This window comes from Madurella fahalii, assembly GCF_045866475.1.
Source record: "Madurella fahalii IFM 68171 DNA, scaffold_4, whole genome shotgun sequence".
Lineage (NCBI taxonomy): Eukaryota > Fungi > Ascomycota > Sordariomycetes > Sordariales > Madurella > Madurella fahalii.
Window position 1 is genome coordinate 1,599,535 of NW_027263974.1, and position 14,345 is coordinate 1,613,879.

At 57.5% G+C, this 14,345-nt stretch overlaps 5 protein-coding genes across 5 annotated transcripts; 1 reads left to right on the top strand and 4 right to left on the bottom strand.

The window, feature by feature from the left end:
• Nucleotides 1-454: 454 nt before the first annotated feature.
• On the bottom strand, nt 455-1,651 carry EFM5_1 (Protein-lysine N-methyltransferase efm5; the record flags this gene model as incomplete). Its single annotated transcript, XM_071062882.1, has 6 exons — nt 455-699; nt 775-846; nt 922-1,039; nt 1,116-1,232; nt 1,374-1,569; nt 1,620-1,651. 6 exons carry the CDS (start codon nt 1,649-1,651, stop codon nt 455-457), a joined length of 780 nt encoding a protein of 259 aa, XP_070918983.1.
• Nucleotides 1,652-2,021: 370 nt separating this feature from the next.
• Nucleotides 2,022-3,537, bottom strand: EFM5_2 (Protein-lysine N-methyltransferase efm5; the record flags this gene model as incomplete). The annotated part of the gene is made up of 8 exons (XM_071062883.1): nt 2,022-2,120; nt 2,175-2,510; nt 2,566-2,724; nt 2,775-2,916; nt 2,972-3,063; nt 3,116-3,210; nt 3,277-3,353; nt 3,407-3,537. The coding sequence occupies 8 exons, from the start codon at nt 3,535-3,537 to the stop codon at nt 2,022-2,024; spliced, it is 1,131 nt and encodes a 376-aa protein (XP_070918984.1).
• A 485-nt stretch (nt 3,538-4,022) lies between these two features.
• Nucleotides 4,023-5,230, top strand: RPN9 (26S proteasome regulatory subunit; the record flags this gene model as incomplete). Its single annotated transcript, XM_071062884.1, has 2 exons — nt 4,023-4,290; nt 4,350-5,230. The coding sequence occupies 2 exons, from the start codon at nt 4,023-4,025 to the stop codon at nt 5,228-5,230; spliced, it is 1,149 nt and encodes a 382-aa protein (XP_070918985.1).
• Nucleotides 5,231-5,520: 290 nt separating this feature from the next.
• GAA1 (Glycosyl phosphatidyl inositol protein transamidase complex subunit) lies at nt 5,521-9,010 on the bottom strand (the record flags this gene model as incomplete). The annotated part of the gene is made up of 9 exons (XM_071062885.1): nt 5,521-6,039; nt 6,130-7,189; nt 7,243-7,492; nt 7,545-7,617; nt 8,040-8,134; nt 8,194-8,381; nt 8,441-8,522; nt 8,584-8,721; nt 8,818-9,010. 9 exons carry the CDS (start codon nt 9,008-9,010, stop codon nt 5,521-5,523), a joined length of 2,598 nt encoding a protein of 865 aa, XP_070918986.1.
• An 864-nt stretch (nt 9,011-9,874) lies between these two features.
• ACO1 (Aconitate hydratase mitochondrial) lies at nt 9,875-13,879 on the bottom strand (the record flags this gene model as incomplete). Its single annotated transcript, XM_071062886.1, has 3 exons — nt 9,875-11,412; nt 12,976-13,687; nt 13,769-13,879. 3 exons carry the CDS (start codon nt 13,877-13,879, stop codon nt 9,875-9,877), a joined length of 2,361 nt encoding a protein of 786 aa, XP_070918987.1.
• Between the last annotated feature and the right edge of the window lie 466 nt (nt 13,880-14,345).

Sequence of the window (14,345 nt, forward strand, 5' to 3'; positions counted from 1 at the left end):
AGAAGGGCGCAGGAATGGCTCGCTCCCATAACGCTCTGTTGCGCCGGGGGCGTCGACAGGTCTAATTCTACTCGGTCCATCCTCGGCTCCTATACTTGGGGTGGGAAGGGCCTACGCCAAAGGGCTTGAGGGCCGGACCATTACTAGTATTCCATCATGTTTTTGAATCAATTCACTGGAAATGCCGGCGTTTGGGCGTCCGGGGTTGGCCGGTGTATATATGGGGTGTGGTGGGGCGGGGAGAACGCCCGATACAATGTAGTGCAGACGAGCGGTATCTTAGGCGTAGGCACAGCATTGCGGCAATCTACCCTTTAGTTTATATTCCAAACAGGCGTCGGTATAGACCACCATGTATATGTCTATCGTCTTTGCTGTGGATGGTTTAGGGAACTCTCGCTCATTGGTCCCGTCTAGTTAGCACCACTTCTGTTTCTCACGAAGCCGTCGCACCCTACTTCTTCTCGTCCCCTTGCCTTATGCGCCATTTCCAACTGGACGAGGAGAAGTTTGCGTAGGTGTAAAACTCGTTGCTCAAGCCCCTCGCGTGGATCGGGTCGTAGTCGGTCGTGCGCAACCCAAAGGACCGGTAGAGGCGCGTCACGACCGACTCCATCCGCTCGCCGGTGCAGACGATTAGTTTCGGTTGCTGTCCTGAGGGGGATGAGGGTCTAGACATCCATCGGATAGTGAGGGCGGCTGACAATAAAGGGAAGGCGTTAGTGGGTCGGCGGTTGTCCAGGATCCTGGAGAATGGGGAGGGTTGTAACGTACCCTTGGTCTGGCAGTCCTCGCTGAGAAATGGAGGGTCGAGAACCATGCGGTCGCAAGAAGCCTTTAGGTGGGCTATAGTTAAACAAGGAAGGGGGAGCATGTTAGTGTCGAGTGGACCTGTAAACGGGGGAAGAAGGCAACACTGACCGGGCAGTTTAAACGGTTGGGCAAAGTCGTAAAAGACGAATTCAGGAAAGACGGCGAAGCGACGGTCGTGCTCGAGGAGGACGACCTTGGGCTTGGGCTCGCCGGGGGAAGCGGAGTTCTTTGATGATGGGTCAGCAGGGACTGCCTACCTCCTCCTGAACCAAGGATACTCTCGAGGATCGCGGGCGACATACCAGGATGTTCTTCAACGCCACAAACACACTCGGCGCCGAGACAACCGCAATCGTCATGTCTGAGGTAGCCCCATCAAGGAGTTCTCTCGCGAAGAGAGAAGCAGTTTCGTCGGCGTACTGCACGCACACAGGCCATCCCCGTCAGCACCGCCCAAACCAAAAGACCCCGCCAGCTCGCAGCCACGTAGAGAGAGACCTCCGAGAGAGACTCAAAAGGGGCAATCAGCCCATGGTCGGGGTGCCAGGAGACCAACATACCCAAAACTGGCTCTCATTCCAGTCCTCGGTGAACGCCTCCATCGACAGCGGCTGTACAGCCATAGCAGCATGCAGCTCCTCGGCTTGGGTCTTGAGCTTGGTAAACTGCTCGGCGCGCGCATCGCGCTCGGCGTAAAATTGCTTTAAGGCATCGAGGGCAGAGGAGGAGAGCGTTATGCACAACACTATTAATACCCTGGCACCTTTGCTTCGAGAAATAAAATGAGATGTTTAGACACGACTTACAGCTCTTCGTCATTACCATCAAGGTTGGTCATCTTGAACGACTTAGGCTCTTTGGGGACTGAGTTAGGTGAATGACTGATGGGGCACTGTGTGTATAAAACCCCGGATGAGGGGTAAAATTTTTGAGATTTTGAGTGGGCAGATCCATCTTTGCATTGGCATTTCATAACGGTAACTCGCGTTGGACGCTGACTCGCCTGATGGATCCCTTAGCCAAGCACTCGGCCGCCGAAGCGTCGGACTGAAACTACATCCTTCTTCACTCTCCTTCTTCACTCTCATCTCATCTTTTGGACAGAGCTGACTCAAGGAAATAATGTCTCTAGTTACATTGGTATGTACACTCTACCACGGTGTGCAGTGTCCCCCCCCCCCCCAAAACGCGCCAAGCAGCACCCAATTTTAGAGTTCGTCAGTGACGTGAATGTATTTCCTCTCTTCCCTCTTCTCCTTCTCCGTTGCGGGTGGCAAATCGTAGAATGTCGACGGCCGGAATCCTTGCTATATGGGGGTCAGCCAGCTAAAACCTAGAGAGCTGCTAGGAAGGTTGCATACCAGATAATGATAGGTCCACTTGCTAATATCGGTGGGCTCGATGTCCAGGTCCTTGAACGTCTTGGCCGTCTCGTCAATGACCTGATCGTGGAATTCGCGCTCAATCTCGTCGGCGGACATGATGTCCCACCACAGGACGCGGTTTAGCAGGCCGGCCACGGGCTTCAGAATGGCTTTGGGCACGTTGATGTGCCTGCGTTTCTTGTAGATTTCCCGGTCGACCATCTCGGCAATCTCGGCCGTCGAGTAGTTCTTGGGGCCGTAGAGCTCATAAGTTTGCGACGCCGTGCTGTCGTCCCAGAGCATCTTCTCCAGTGCCTCACCGACATCGATGACCTGCAATCTGCATCAGAATATAAGTGCCTCGCATACGTGGCGGGGTTGCACATACATGTACCGGCCAGTATCTCTCCTGCATGTTGTTGGACGTGAACAGGTTTACGACGCTAGCAAGCTTCAGCAGCAGGTTGTCTTCGAAACCGAACATCGGAGCCGGTCTAACGATGGTGGTCTCCGGGAAGATATCCCGGACCACGTGCTCCGCCCGGCCCTATCGCGAGTTAGGTCTCGTCCATCGTGAAGCAAGGGGCGGCTGGCTACCTTGGTGGCAAAGAACTCGGAGGTGGACGATGGGTTCGCATTGTACGACGAGACGTGGATGAATCGGTCGACGTCGTACTTGGCAACAGCCTCAGCGATGCGCTGCGTGCCCTCGATGTGCACATCCTCAAGGGAGAAGTTTCTTGGACGGGTCAGCTCGCGCTACATCAACCCAATTTGGCGCCGTCCCAACTCACTTCGTGGGGTAGTTCCGGCCAACCAGGTTGTAAACGACGTCAGAATGTCTGACGCTCTCCTCGATCGACTGTGTGTTCCTCAGGTCGTATTCCTAACCTCGACTTAGCAATTGGACCTTCCCGGCTGTCTCGAGTAACCCTCACCATGAACACAACACGACCCAGATCACCAGTGAGCTTGAGGTGGCGCTTGGCCATCTCCTCACGGTACGGGACAACGACGGTGCATCCTTGCCTGGCTGGAGAGCAATGGGCTGGTCAGTCTGGCGTCGAATTCGAAATTGCCTCGGAGCGGACGGTCGGACCTAGCCTGTTGACGATGTAACGGCCCAGCTGGCCGGTGGCGCCGAAGACGGTGGCCGTGTGCTCGCCGAGAGAGGAGCTACAGGTAGAGACGGTCAGAAGGACTCGAGACTGCGAGAGGGGACAACGGACCGGCCGCCCTGAGTGCGGATAAGAGGCTTGCCGGTGCGTGTGATGTGCACATCGGAAATGGCCCGGCGCTGCAGGGCGCTCCGGGCGATCTTGGGTGCCGTCGACCGCACCGCAGTCGGCAGGGAGGCCATTGTGGCTGGTCGTGGGACGAGAGGTCGCAAGGTGCGCGGCGTCGGCAGTCAATTGACGTTGTCGATGGGATGGCTGCGACGGGAGCTTCGTTTCGTGCAAGTCAATCGATTAACGCTCTTAAACCGGCCCAGAGCTTCCGACTCCACAGTGGGACACGGACCAATCATCGGCGGGGGGAAGCTAAGGCGGGCAAAGAGCACAGACCACTTCAGCTGCGATACGTACCCCCAGCGCCAGGCTGCCCTGCCGCGTCAAGTGGGAAGAGGGCTGGGCGGGCTCTGGAACAGCTCGTGCCTTGCATCTTGAACTCCCAACTTCGACTTGCACCAGACCCCGGCCGTTCGATACCCCATACCGCTGCCCCTACGAACCGCGGATACATTTTCGATCGAGTGGACGGCCTGTACTAGCAACCAAAGACGTTTTGGGCCCTCTTGCCCAACCACTCCCACCCAGACAACTTCTAGAGCGTCAGACACCCAACATGAACGTCGACACCATCTCGGATTTCCTCGCCGAGCAGCGGGACAGTGCGCCCGAAGAGCTGCAGCCGCTCGTGCTCGAGTTCGAGACGCTATGGGAGCGCAAGCTGTGGCACCAGCTCACGAACCAGCTGATCGAGTTCTTCAACCACCCGGGCAGCGCCCCGCAGCGCCTGCAGTTCTACAAGGTCTTCATCCTCAAGTTTGCCGACAAGATCAACCAACTCAAGCTCGTCGACCTCGCCCTGAAGGCGGCAACACAATGTAGAGGTCAGTCGCTGTTGTTATCAGATGGCGCACCCCCTTCGTCCCTAACCGAGCCGTCGCAGACAACCAAGAGCGCCTCTCCTTCATGGAGGCCGTCGTCAAGAAGGTGGACCACGAAGATTCGCAAGACGCCCTCGTCTTCGCTACAATTGCCGTAGCGCGCGTCAAGCTCGATCTCAACGATCTCGACGGCGCGAGGAAAGACCTAGACCGGGCCGAGAAGATTCTCGACGGCTTCGACTCGGTCGAGACGATCGTGCACGCCGCCTTCTACGGCGCCAACGCCGACTACTACCAGGCCAAGGCCGACTTTGGCTCGTACTACCGCAACGCGCTGCTCTACCTGGCCTGCATCGACATCAAGTCGCTCAGCCCGCCGGAGCGGCGCAACCGCGCCTACGCCCTGTCCATCGCCGCGCTGGTGAGCACGAGCATCTACAACTTTGGCGAACTGCTGCTGCACCCCATCCTGGACGCCCTCGCGGAGCGCGACGACGACAAGTGGCTGCGCGAGCTGCTCTTCGCCTTCAACCGCGGCGACCTGGCCGCCTACGACGTGCTGGCCGACCACATCACATCGAACCCTCTCCTCGCCCAGCACGGCCGCCAGCTGCGCGAGAAGATATACCTGGCGGCGCTGACCGAGGCCGTGTTCCGCCGCCCGCCGCATGACCGCGCCATGACGTTTGCCACGATCGCCGCCGAGACCAAGGTGCGTCCCGACGAGATCGAGCACCTCATCATGAAGGCTCTCAGCCTGGGCCTGCTGCGGGGTACCATCGACCAGGTAGACGAAGTGGCGCACATCAACTGGGTGCAGCCCAAGGTGCTGGACATGAAGCAGATCGAGAACATGCGCCAGCGGCTAAAGGAGTGGGATTCGAGCGTCAACCAGCTGGGCAACTGGATCGAGAACGTAGGGCAGGACGTATGGGCGTCGTGAGTGGGAAAAAAAAAAAGGGGGGGGGGGGGGGGTGGGAACTGGTTTAGAGACGAAATCTGCAAGCAGGCATACAAACCATGCCTTGTACGATACACAAATATAGACATGCAGAATCGGTCTATTATGACGACAAACGGGACATCTGAAGCCCATTGCACGGCGCGCCAATTCTGGAACGAGCCATTGTGATACGGTTGTAGAAACCTGGATTTGATTTGCCCTATAACTCATCGCAACCTTATGGACCGTTAACCCCATAAACCCATGCCATTTACCGCCTCCGGCGTAATTCACTCCGCCTTAGCCTTCCCCTTCACCGTCGGCCTTCCCCACACAATCAAACCCCCGGCCAACCAGGCAGGCCACCAGACGCACCAGACCACCACGGCCGACCAGGTCCCGCACACGTGCCACGCCACGGCGGCCTCGCGCAGCACGCTCTGCACGTCCAGACCCCAGTACAGCGCGCCCGCGAGCAGCACCGACGTGGGGCTGACGGCGTTGAGCAGCGCCGCGCAGACCACCCTCTTGATGGCGGGCGAGGACGATGATAACGATGATGATGGGTCCGCGAAGGGGCGGACAAAGGAGAGCGGGGCGGAGAGCAGGCCGACGATGAGGGCGAGAGAGAAGTTGAGCGTCGCAAGGGAGGAGAGGAACATGCCCAGGAGGATGAGGGAGAAGGATTTGATGAGGTGGTATTGCTGCATCGTTGGCGCGGAGGGGGCAAGGGTGGTGAGTAGGCGAGAGAGCAGCGCGGGGAGGACGGTGTTGATCGCGGCGAATAGGTAGAACAGGGGGCGGAGGGTCTACGGCGAATGTTAAATGGGCGGCTGGTATAAAAACATGGCCCACCCGGGTGGCCCCGGGGGAGGGAGGGGGGAGGGATGTTGACTTACGCTCTCTGGTGCGTGGTTGAAGAGGTAAAGGGGGATGACAGAGAGGAATTGGAGGAGGGTTACTACACCGAGCGGGAGGAACAGGTCGCGCTCAACGGTTTGGGTCGGTAGTGGCGTTGCGGGTTCGTTCTTGTCGTCAGTCTTTTGGCTCTCGCCGTCGGGGTAGCCGCTCTTCACCCATAAGGCGATGGCCATGATGGTGAAGTTGGCCGCCACCAGCATCGCGCTGGGCAGATAAGTGCCGATGCTGACGAAACGTTCGCGCTGCATGAGCAGATAGAAGAAGAAGCTCTGGTGGAGGTGCTCGAGCAGGTTGTTCAAGCTCCGGAAACTGCCCTCGACCACACGGCCCATGGCCATCTCGTCCTGCCAGCCCTCGCCAAACGGACGCAGCGTCACGGCATCGACGTGGTACGGGATGAAGCTGCTGTGCGGGCCGCTCGCTAAGCCGAGGCCTTGCTTCAGCATCCCCCGCAGCATCGTGCGTAGGCGGTCCGGGTAGCCGTCGTTGTGGCGCCACATCTCCTGTAGCGCTACGCCGATGCCCATCTGGCCGCGCGCGATGTTGACGATCGAGTTGATCAGGTCCAGGTTAGGCAGCTGGCCGTTGATGCCGTCGTAGACGATGTGAAGGCTGTCGAAGCGGCCCTCCTGAGCGTAGTCGATGGCGATGGCGCCCTGCAAGGCACCGGATTTGAGAGGCAGGCTGGCAACGTGTGACGGGTCGTGGGCGTCATGGTAGGCGTCAACCCAGGCTTGAGGGCCGGCAATACTGTCAGGGGTGAGCAACAGGATGATGTCCTTGGACCACAGCGACCAGCGCTTAAAGTACCGCGCCAGGGTTAGCGCAAGAGGAACGCCGTTGCGGTTGAGCTCATGCTTGACATTCTCCCAGGCGGCAACCAGCACGATGGCCTCGGTGGCATCCCCTCGCGGTGCCTGCAGGATGGCATAGAGGTTCTCACCCGCATAACTCCGTCCTGCGGCGTGGTACGTGAAGTTCTGCCGCGCTGTCTTGAGGCCAATACCTTTGGCAATAGCTTCGAGCTTGTTGTTGATCCTACAATCGGTTAATTCGGACGCCACAGCTGTGCTTCGGTGCCATGTGCATACTCGATGTTGCTCTCGCCCGCCAATGCATTCATCTCATGCTTGTACGCCCTGAAAACATTCTGGTCGCTGCCGCCAAAGTATGTATGTACCTGTCCGGGAAGGAGCGCATTCTCCGAAATGTAGGTTCTCCGCGAATACTGGTTGAGCGGGAGCATGAAGAGCCAGACGGTGCCGACGAGAACGAAGAGCAGCGACAGGTACGGCGGGAGCTTCAGGATGCGCGGGTCGCGCCGCAGCTGCAGTGCGCTGGCTGCTATTTTGTCAGTTATGTACTGTGACGGGCGATGCCGGTATCTGCTCACCTAGTAATCGCGGCATCTTGACCGCAATGCCAAATGTCCCCTCGCCGAAGCTCTCGTGGGATAGTTGCGACTGCTGTTCGGGAAATGAATATCAGGAGCGGGTCGCGTGCCATTAATTGAGTATTGGATCGTGGCGCGTCATATGCATGAAACGCGGCAGGTCTAACCGGTTTCGGTTAGTCGCTCATGGTTGAGATGGAAGCGTATTGTAGCAAGAATGCCATTGATGGACATAATTTCAATTAATTCATTAACTCGCCCATCGCAGATGTTACATTCGCCATTCTCCAGGGGTAACGTAGATTATATCTGCACACAACCAACATATATACATGTAGAAGCAATGCCCCGCCTAAAGAATTGTTCTCGTAACGCAGATCAGGGTCCTAACCGCTGTGTGCTGCCAACCAAACCCAAGGCAACACTCGATGGAGGCGGAGATCCCGAAGTAGGAAGCACCCCGAACCGGCCGTACGTCTTCTGGTCAACACTCACATAGTGTGGCAGCCTTCCAAGAAGGTTGAGCTTCCCTTCGACCCACCGCAGCACCTTTTCCGGCGGCGCCAGAAACTTGAGGTATCCCAGACCACCTGAAAGTAGGCCACCGTCAGCGTAAGATAGGGAAAGAGGAAGGGGAAGGAAGACGTACAAACATAACCCACAACCAACCCAGCGAGATGCCCCAGGAAGCTCGAACTCGGCACGAGAGCTGCCACACACAGTAACAGCGCGATCGGCGTCGTCCAGGTGGGGATATTATGCGTGCCAATGACGAGATACGGATTGACCTTGTACGTGCGGATCGCTTCCATGCCGAGCAGCAGGAACACCCACATACTGCATACGCTCTGTCAGCGGTTTCCGCCTTGTCACAATACCTTTTTCAGGTCGCTCACCTAGCACCCATCACAGCGGTATTGCCTCTGACCACCCACTTTTCTATGCCCACGTAGATAAACGCCGGCAACGTCGTCAACGCTGGATCAAACCCATGTCAGCCACTCAATTCCCTCATCCCATCCTCAGAGGACAAACTCACGGCCAAAAAAAAGCGCCAGTGAAGTGAGTGTGCCGTACTCGCTCTCGAACCGCTCCAGCAGCGGTGTCAGCGCCAGCACGTTCATGGCCGCATGGAACACGTTCAGGTGTATGAACGGGAACGTATTCAGTCGGTATACTGCCCTTCGTCAGCAGCGACACTCGCCAGCCCTCCCACAGTTCCAGCCAGCCATAACGACCGCGCCGGACGAAGAGAGCAAATAAGAAAACATACGCGTCGCGAACCCCATCTCCCCCGGCACCAGCGCGCCCCATGCCCGCACATCCCACCAGACCTGCACGCCGACCGCCCAGAACAGAACAATCGCCGCCAACACAAGCCGCGTGAAGAGCGGCAGGCGGAAGACGTACGCCCGCGCGCGAAGGGTGCTGAACCCCGTCACGTTCCGGGGTAGCAGACGCGGCATTTTTTTTCCCTCTCTTTCCCACTGTTCCTTCTTTCCTTTTCTTCTCCCTGCGGTACTTAATGTGCCTCCCCTTCAGTAACCCTCTTTCGTTTTCCCAGTTTTGCGCGGGCCGGTTGGCCGGGCCAAAGATATACGACTCACGACGTCGCCGCCGCCGTCGTCAGGACACCCAGATAGTCAAAGGCGTCAATTGGAATGGAAATTGGATCGATCGTACGGTAGTCCCCGAGATCGGCTGGGCACGGCAGGCGCGATCCGGAAAGGTTTGGTAGATAGTGTCTGTACGCTCCTATGGCCAGCTCGTAGGTCTCATCGCCGCAATACCGGTTCCCGTTCGCTCGTCCGTTCGCGTCCGTTAGTCGGTCATCAAGTACATGAAAAATATCCTCGGAAGGTACGGGCAAGACGCTCAAAATCGCGCGGCGCAAAACATCTTCGCAAATGAGGCCCCTAGGACAGACAGCCAAACCATTGTCGCGGTTGGCTAGATGGATGGACCCCAATCCACCTCGCCGTCCCATCCTCGGGCCGCACGGCACCTTATCACAGAAACGCTTATCAGAAGCCTTGCAATGTGGCATTTAAAGATCCCGTTTTAAATAACTTCGATAAGTGAATTGAATGGTGGACCCTAACCCTGGCCAACCTTTTTCCCAAATGCTCCGAAACCAACACGCCCAACATCACCGGTGCGAAGAACAGACTCTTTGCAAGCAATCCATTCAAATGCAAGCGCCTTCACTATACATACAAAAAAGAAACAGTGCTGCGGATTACGCCAATTCCGGAAACCCCTGTAACTGCCGGCCCACACCTCTCACATGTCCTTCCATCTTTCGTCCAGATGCGTCACAATCTAGTAGCTTAGTTCTTGGTAGCCTTGGCCATGGTGTTGAGTGCGCTACCGTTCTTGAACCACTCAATCTGGGCCTCGTTAAAAGTGTGCGACAGCTTCACCTCGAAAGGCGAACCGTTCTTGGGGTGCACCCGCATCGTCATGGGCTTGCCAACGGCAAGCTCGGTGCACATGATGTCAACCCGGTCATCGGGCTGGATCTTGTCGTAATCGGCCGGGTCGGAGAAGGTCAGAGGAAGCATACCCTGCTTCTTCAGGTTGGTCTCATGGATACGGGCGAACGACCGAGTGATGATGGCGAGACCGCCAAGATGGCGAGGCTCGAGAGCGGCGTGCTCACGGGACGAACCCTCACCGTAGTTCCAGTCACCAATGACAACCCACTTGATGCCCTTGGCCTTGTAGTCGCGGGCAACGGCAGGGACGGCGTCGAAGGCACCAGTGGTCTGGTTCTTGACTGAGTTGGCCTCGCCGTTGGCAGCGTTGATAGCGCCGATCAGCATGTTGTTAGAGATGTTATCAAGATGGCCACGATATTTGAGCCACGGGCCGGCCATCGAGATGTGATCGGTGGTAGTCTTGCCCTGAGCTTTGATCAAAATGGGGCAGTCAACGGCATCTTTACCGTCCCAGGGGTTAAAGGGAGAGAGAATCTGGAGACGGTCCGAGCTGGGAGAGACCTGGACGTTGACGGAAGCGCGATCCTTAGGTGGGGGTTGGTAGGTGTCCTGGCCGGGGTCGTAGCCGTTGGCGGGCAGACCATCGCCCGAGGGAGGAGCGAGCAGGAACTCGTTACCGTCCTTGTCCTTGAGCTTGTCGGTCAGGGGGTTGAAGTACAGGGAACCGGCAATGCTCATGGCAACGACTAGATCAGGCGAGGTGACGAAGGCGTGAGTGGCAGGGTTGCCATCGTTACGGCCGGTGAAGTTACGGTTGTAGGACGAGATAATCGTGTTAGCCTCGCCCTTCTTGACGTCCTGGCGATCCCATTGGCCAATGCAAGGGCCGCAAGCGTTCGCTAGGACGACACCGCCAAACTCCTCAAAGGTTTGAAGCTGGCCGTCGCGCGCGATGGTGGCACGAATCTGCTCGGAACCTGGGGTGACGGTGAAGAGAGACTTAGCCTTGAGACCGTGGTTGAGGGCATCGCGGGCGATCGAAGCGGCACGGGTCATGTCCTCATACGAGGAGTTGGTACAAGACCCAATCAGACCGACCTTGATTTCCTCCGGCCAGCCGTTGGCCTTGGCGGCCTCAGCGAACTTGGAGATCGGAGTCGCCAGATCCGGCGTGAAAGGACCGTTGATGTGAGGCTCGAGCTCAGACAGGTTGATCTCGATCAGCTGGTCGTACTCGGCGCCCTCATCCTCACGGAGCTCCTTGGCGTAGGCGCGAGCGTAGTCACCAATGTCCTTGCGCTTGGTAGCGACCAGGTAGTCGTACATACGGTCGTTGAACGGGAAGATGGACGTCGTCGCTCCAATCTCTGCGCCCATGTTCGCGCTCGTAGCCATCCCCGTGGCGCTGATGCTTTCACAGCCGGGGCCTAGATAATGTTAGTGAGGTCCAAAACGTCAAGCAATGAGTGCAAAGTTAAAAGAGGCGTCCAAGTTAGAGCTGCAGGGAGGCCGCCTGAGCAGCCCTTGCAGCATGTCTAGCCGACTTCTCATGTCTGACGAGTTCCGCTCTCCGACCAAATTCAACATCACAGACAGCGCAATGATGTTTCTCTGGGAGTATGTCTCCAGCGGCGCGAGCATGCTTAGGTCCCCGGAGGTGCTTCCTCAAGGCCGCATTTGTGTTGAATGCATGACCGCACACGGAGCAGTAATGTCTCTTCTCCTCGACAGCCCTAAGCTTGGTTCGATGCAAGTATGCTTTTTCGGCCTCGGGATTGTTGGCGAGCCAATTCCTCCGCTGTCTGCGTTTGGTCGCACGACACCCCTCTAGATCTTCCTCCTAGCTTTCTCCCGGTGCCGCTTCCCTGCGTCAGCCCGTCGAGCCAGCATTTCGTCGGCGATGGCTTTCTGCTGTGCATGGGTCAAGAAATGATCTCCGGGCGGGCACTCCGACAAAGGGTTGTGAGAACACAGGCCATCCTATGCAAGTGTGTCACGCCCCCATCGGCACATCCGCTCCACGTCAGGGTCGCCCCATCTGGTGTTCCGGGCGGCTCCGAAGATGTAGGTAAATGTTGACTCAATTGTAACTAGGCAAACGCGTAGGCGAGACATCATCTCAGCGGCGGGGATCGGAATTGAGGACAAGATCCCCTTGTGCACAATGGAGAAGCCGTCCTTCAGAGACGCCGCAACATAGCGAGGCACTAATGTACCGTTGTCATAGTTGGCGAGACGTGATGCGATGCCAGATGCGAAGTTTGTCCCTGAACTGATGTAGATGCGAGGCCGAGCCCCGGGTTTCTCCAGGACGATGAGGTAGACACCCCATGTTCCCTTTTCGGCGATGGGAAGGGTCTTGAGATAGTCAAGCGACGGGGGTGTCGGAGACTGGAGTACCTCGAGAAGGCCGGAAGGGAGAAAAACCGAAGCAGAGGAGAGGAGCTGAGAAAGGACATCGTCCGAGGGGAGAACATGGGCGTAGACGGGATGCTTGGACTTCTCAGGTGTTGTGATGATGCATGTCCAGGTGAGGACCAGGAGAAGCTCAAGGATGGACTGCTCCGGCGGAGACATGGTGACTGTTTGTGTATCTGTCGTCCTGAGCTGGTCCAATGTGTTGAGCTGCTTCGGTGCACCAGAGCGCGGACCTTGTCTCTGCGTCTTGTGGATGCTGGCAGTTGCTACCTCCGGCTTAGTACCTGAGCCCACGACTCCAGGGCACACTAACTTACTGTGTATGATGTCCTGGAACAAGGCCTCGGACCGGGAGAAACGACCGCCGACACTCCAGGGACGCAACGAGAAGTTCGTCTGAACTTGAGATGCCAGAGAAGCGACATGGAAGAGGAGCCCATTAGGCAGCAGTGGAAAATGTTTTCCTTATGGTTGACGGGGAAGGCATGGCGTCTCGCTCCTTCCTTCTCGGAGCATCGGACAGACTTGGACAACCTCAATCGCACATTATGACAAAAGAAATTCTCACTTACCATGATACTCAACGATAGCACCGGTGCCTCCCTTGACGGTCAGGATGCCGGCAACCTTCAGGATGATGTCCTTGGGGGCAGTCCAGCCAGTCAGCTGCCCAGTCAGCTTGACGCCGATGACCTTGGGTGCCTTGAGCTCCCAAGGGAGGTTGGCCATGACGTCGACGGCGTCGGCACCACCGACGCCAATGGCGGCCATGCCGAGACCACCGGCGTTGGGTGTGTGCGAGTCGGTACCGATGAGGAGACCACCGGGGAAAGCGTAGTTCTCGAGCAGAATCTGGTGAATGATACCAGAGCCGGGCTTCCAGAAACCAATGTTGTACTTGGCGCAGGCGCTAGCCAGGAAGTCGTAGACCTCCTTGTTGATGCTGACTGCACGGGCCAGATCCTTGGGGCCGCCAACCTGGGCCTCAATCAAGTGGTCGCAGTGGACGGTAGTCGGGTTAGCGACCGAGGGCATGCCGGCCGACATGAACTGCAGGATGGCCATCTGGGCAGTGGCATCCTGGCAAGCGACGCGGTCGGGCCGCAGTTTGAGGTAGGAAACGCCGCGCTCGATCTCCTGGCCATGCGGGTCGTCAAGGTGGGAGTAGAGGATCTTCTCGGCATAGGTGAGGGGCCGGTTGAGTCTTGCCCTCACAATGGCAAGGTTTTCCGACATCTTCTTGTAGTTTATGAAGTTGCCCTCCTCCCAGTTGTTTTGCCGCACCTGTATTCCAAGGTCCCGTTAGCCATTGAGCGGCCGCGCGCTGGCGGGCTGAGCTCCGCTGCCGGCCCATTGAACACTCACCTTCTTGTCAAGGGGCGAGTCGGACACGGTCGCCATGCGCCGCAGTCCCAGGCTTGCGCTGCCCAGAGCGCGGCTCCGGGCAACGCCCAGGAGCTGACGAGAAGCCAACATTGTGGTGACGTTCAGCTCGACGAGCGTAGCAAGCAGAAGTCAATTGGAGCGGAGAGGGTATCACCAGACGGCCGCTGGATGGCAACGAGGGAACAAGAAGAGTAACGAATTCTCTCCAGATGCGGCGGTTGTTGAAGAGGGAAAAAAAGGTGGAAGAGTTTATGTAGATAGCAGGAAACTGGAGGAGGGATTTTAGATGGCAGTGGCAACGGGACCTGTTGCTGCGAGCTGCCTGCCACCGTCATAGCCGAGAAAGTACCTCGCCCAAATGGAGGCAGGCCACTGGCCAATCACAGCCACTCCGATTATGCCTGCCCGCATTGTGGGGGAGCATTTGAGCGAGCGACATGACATAGTTGCCAACTCGAATCAGGCTAGCCTGTTTCAATCGCTTCAACCTGGCGCATCTGATTTCCCGATCAAAGCCGCCTTTTGTGCATCGTTTCCATGTCTCGGCCCCAATCTT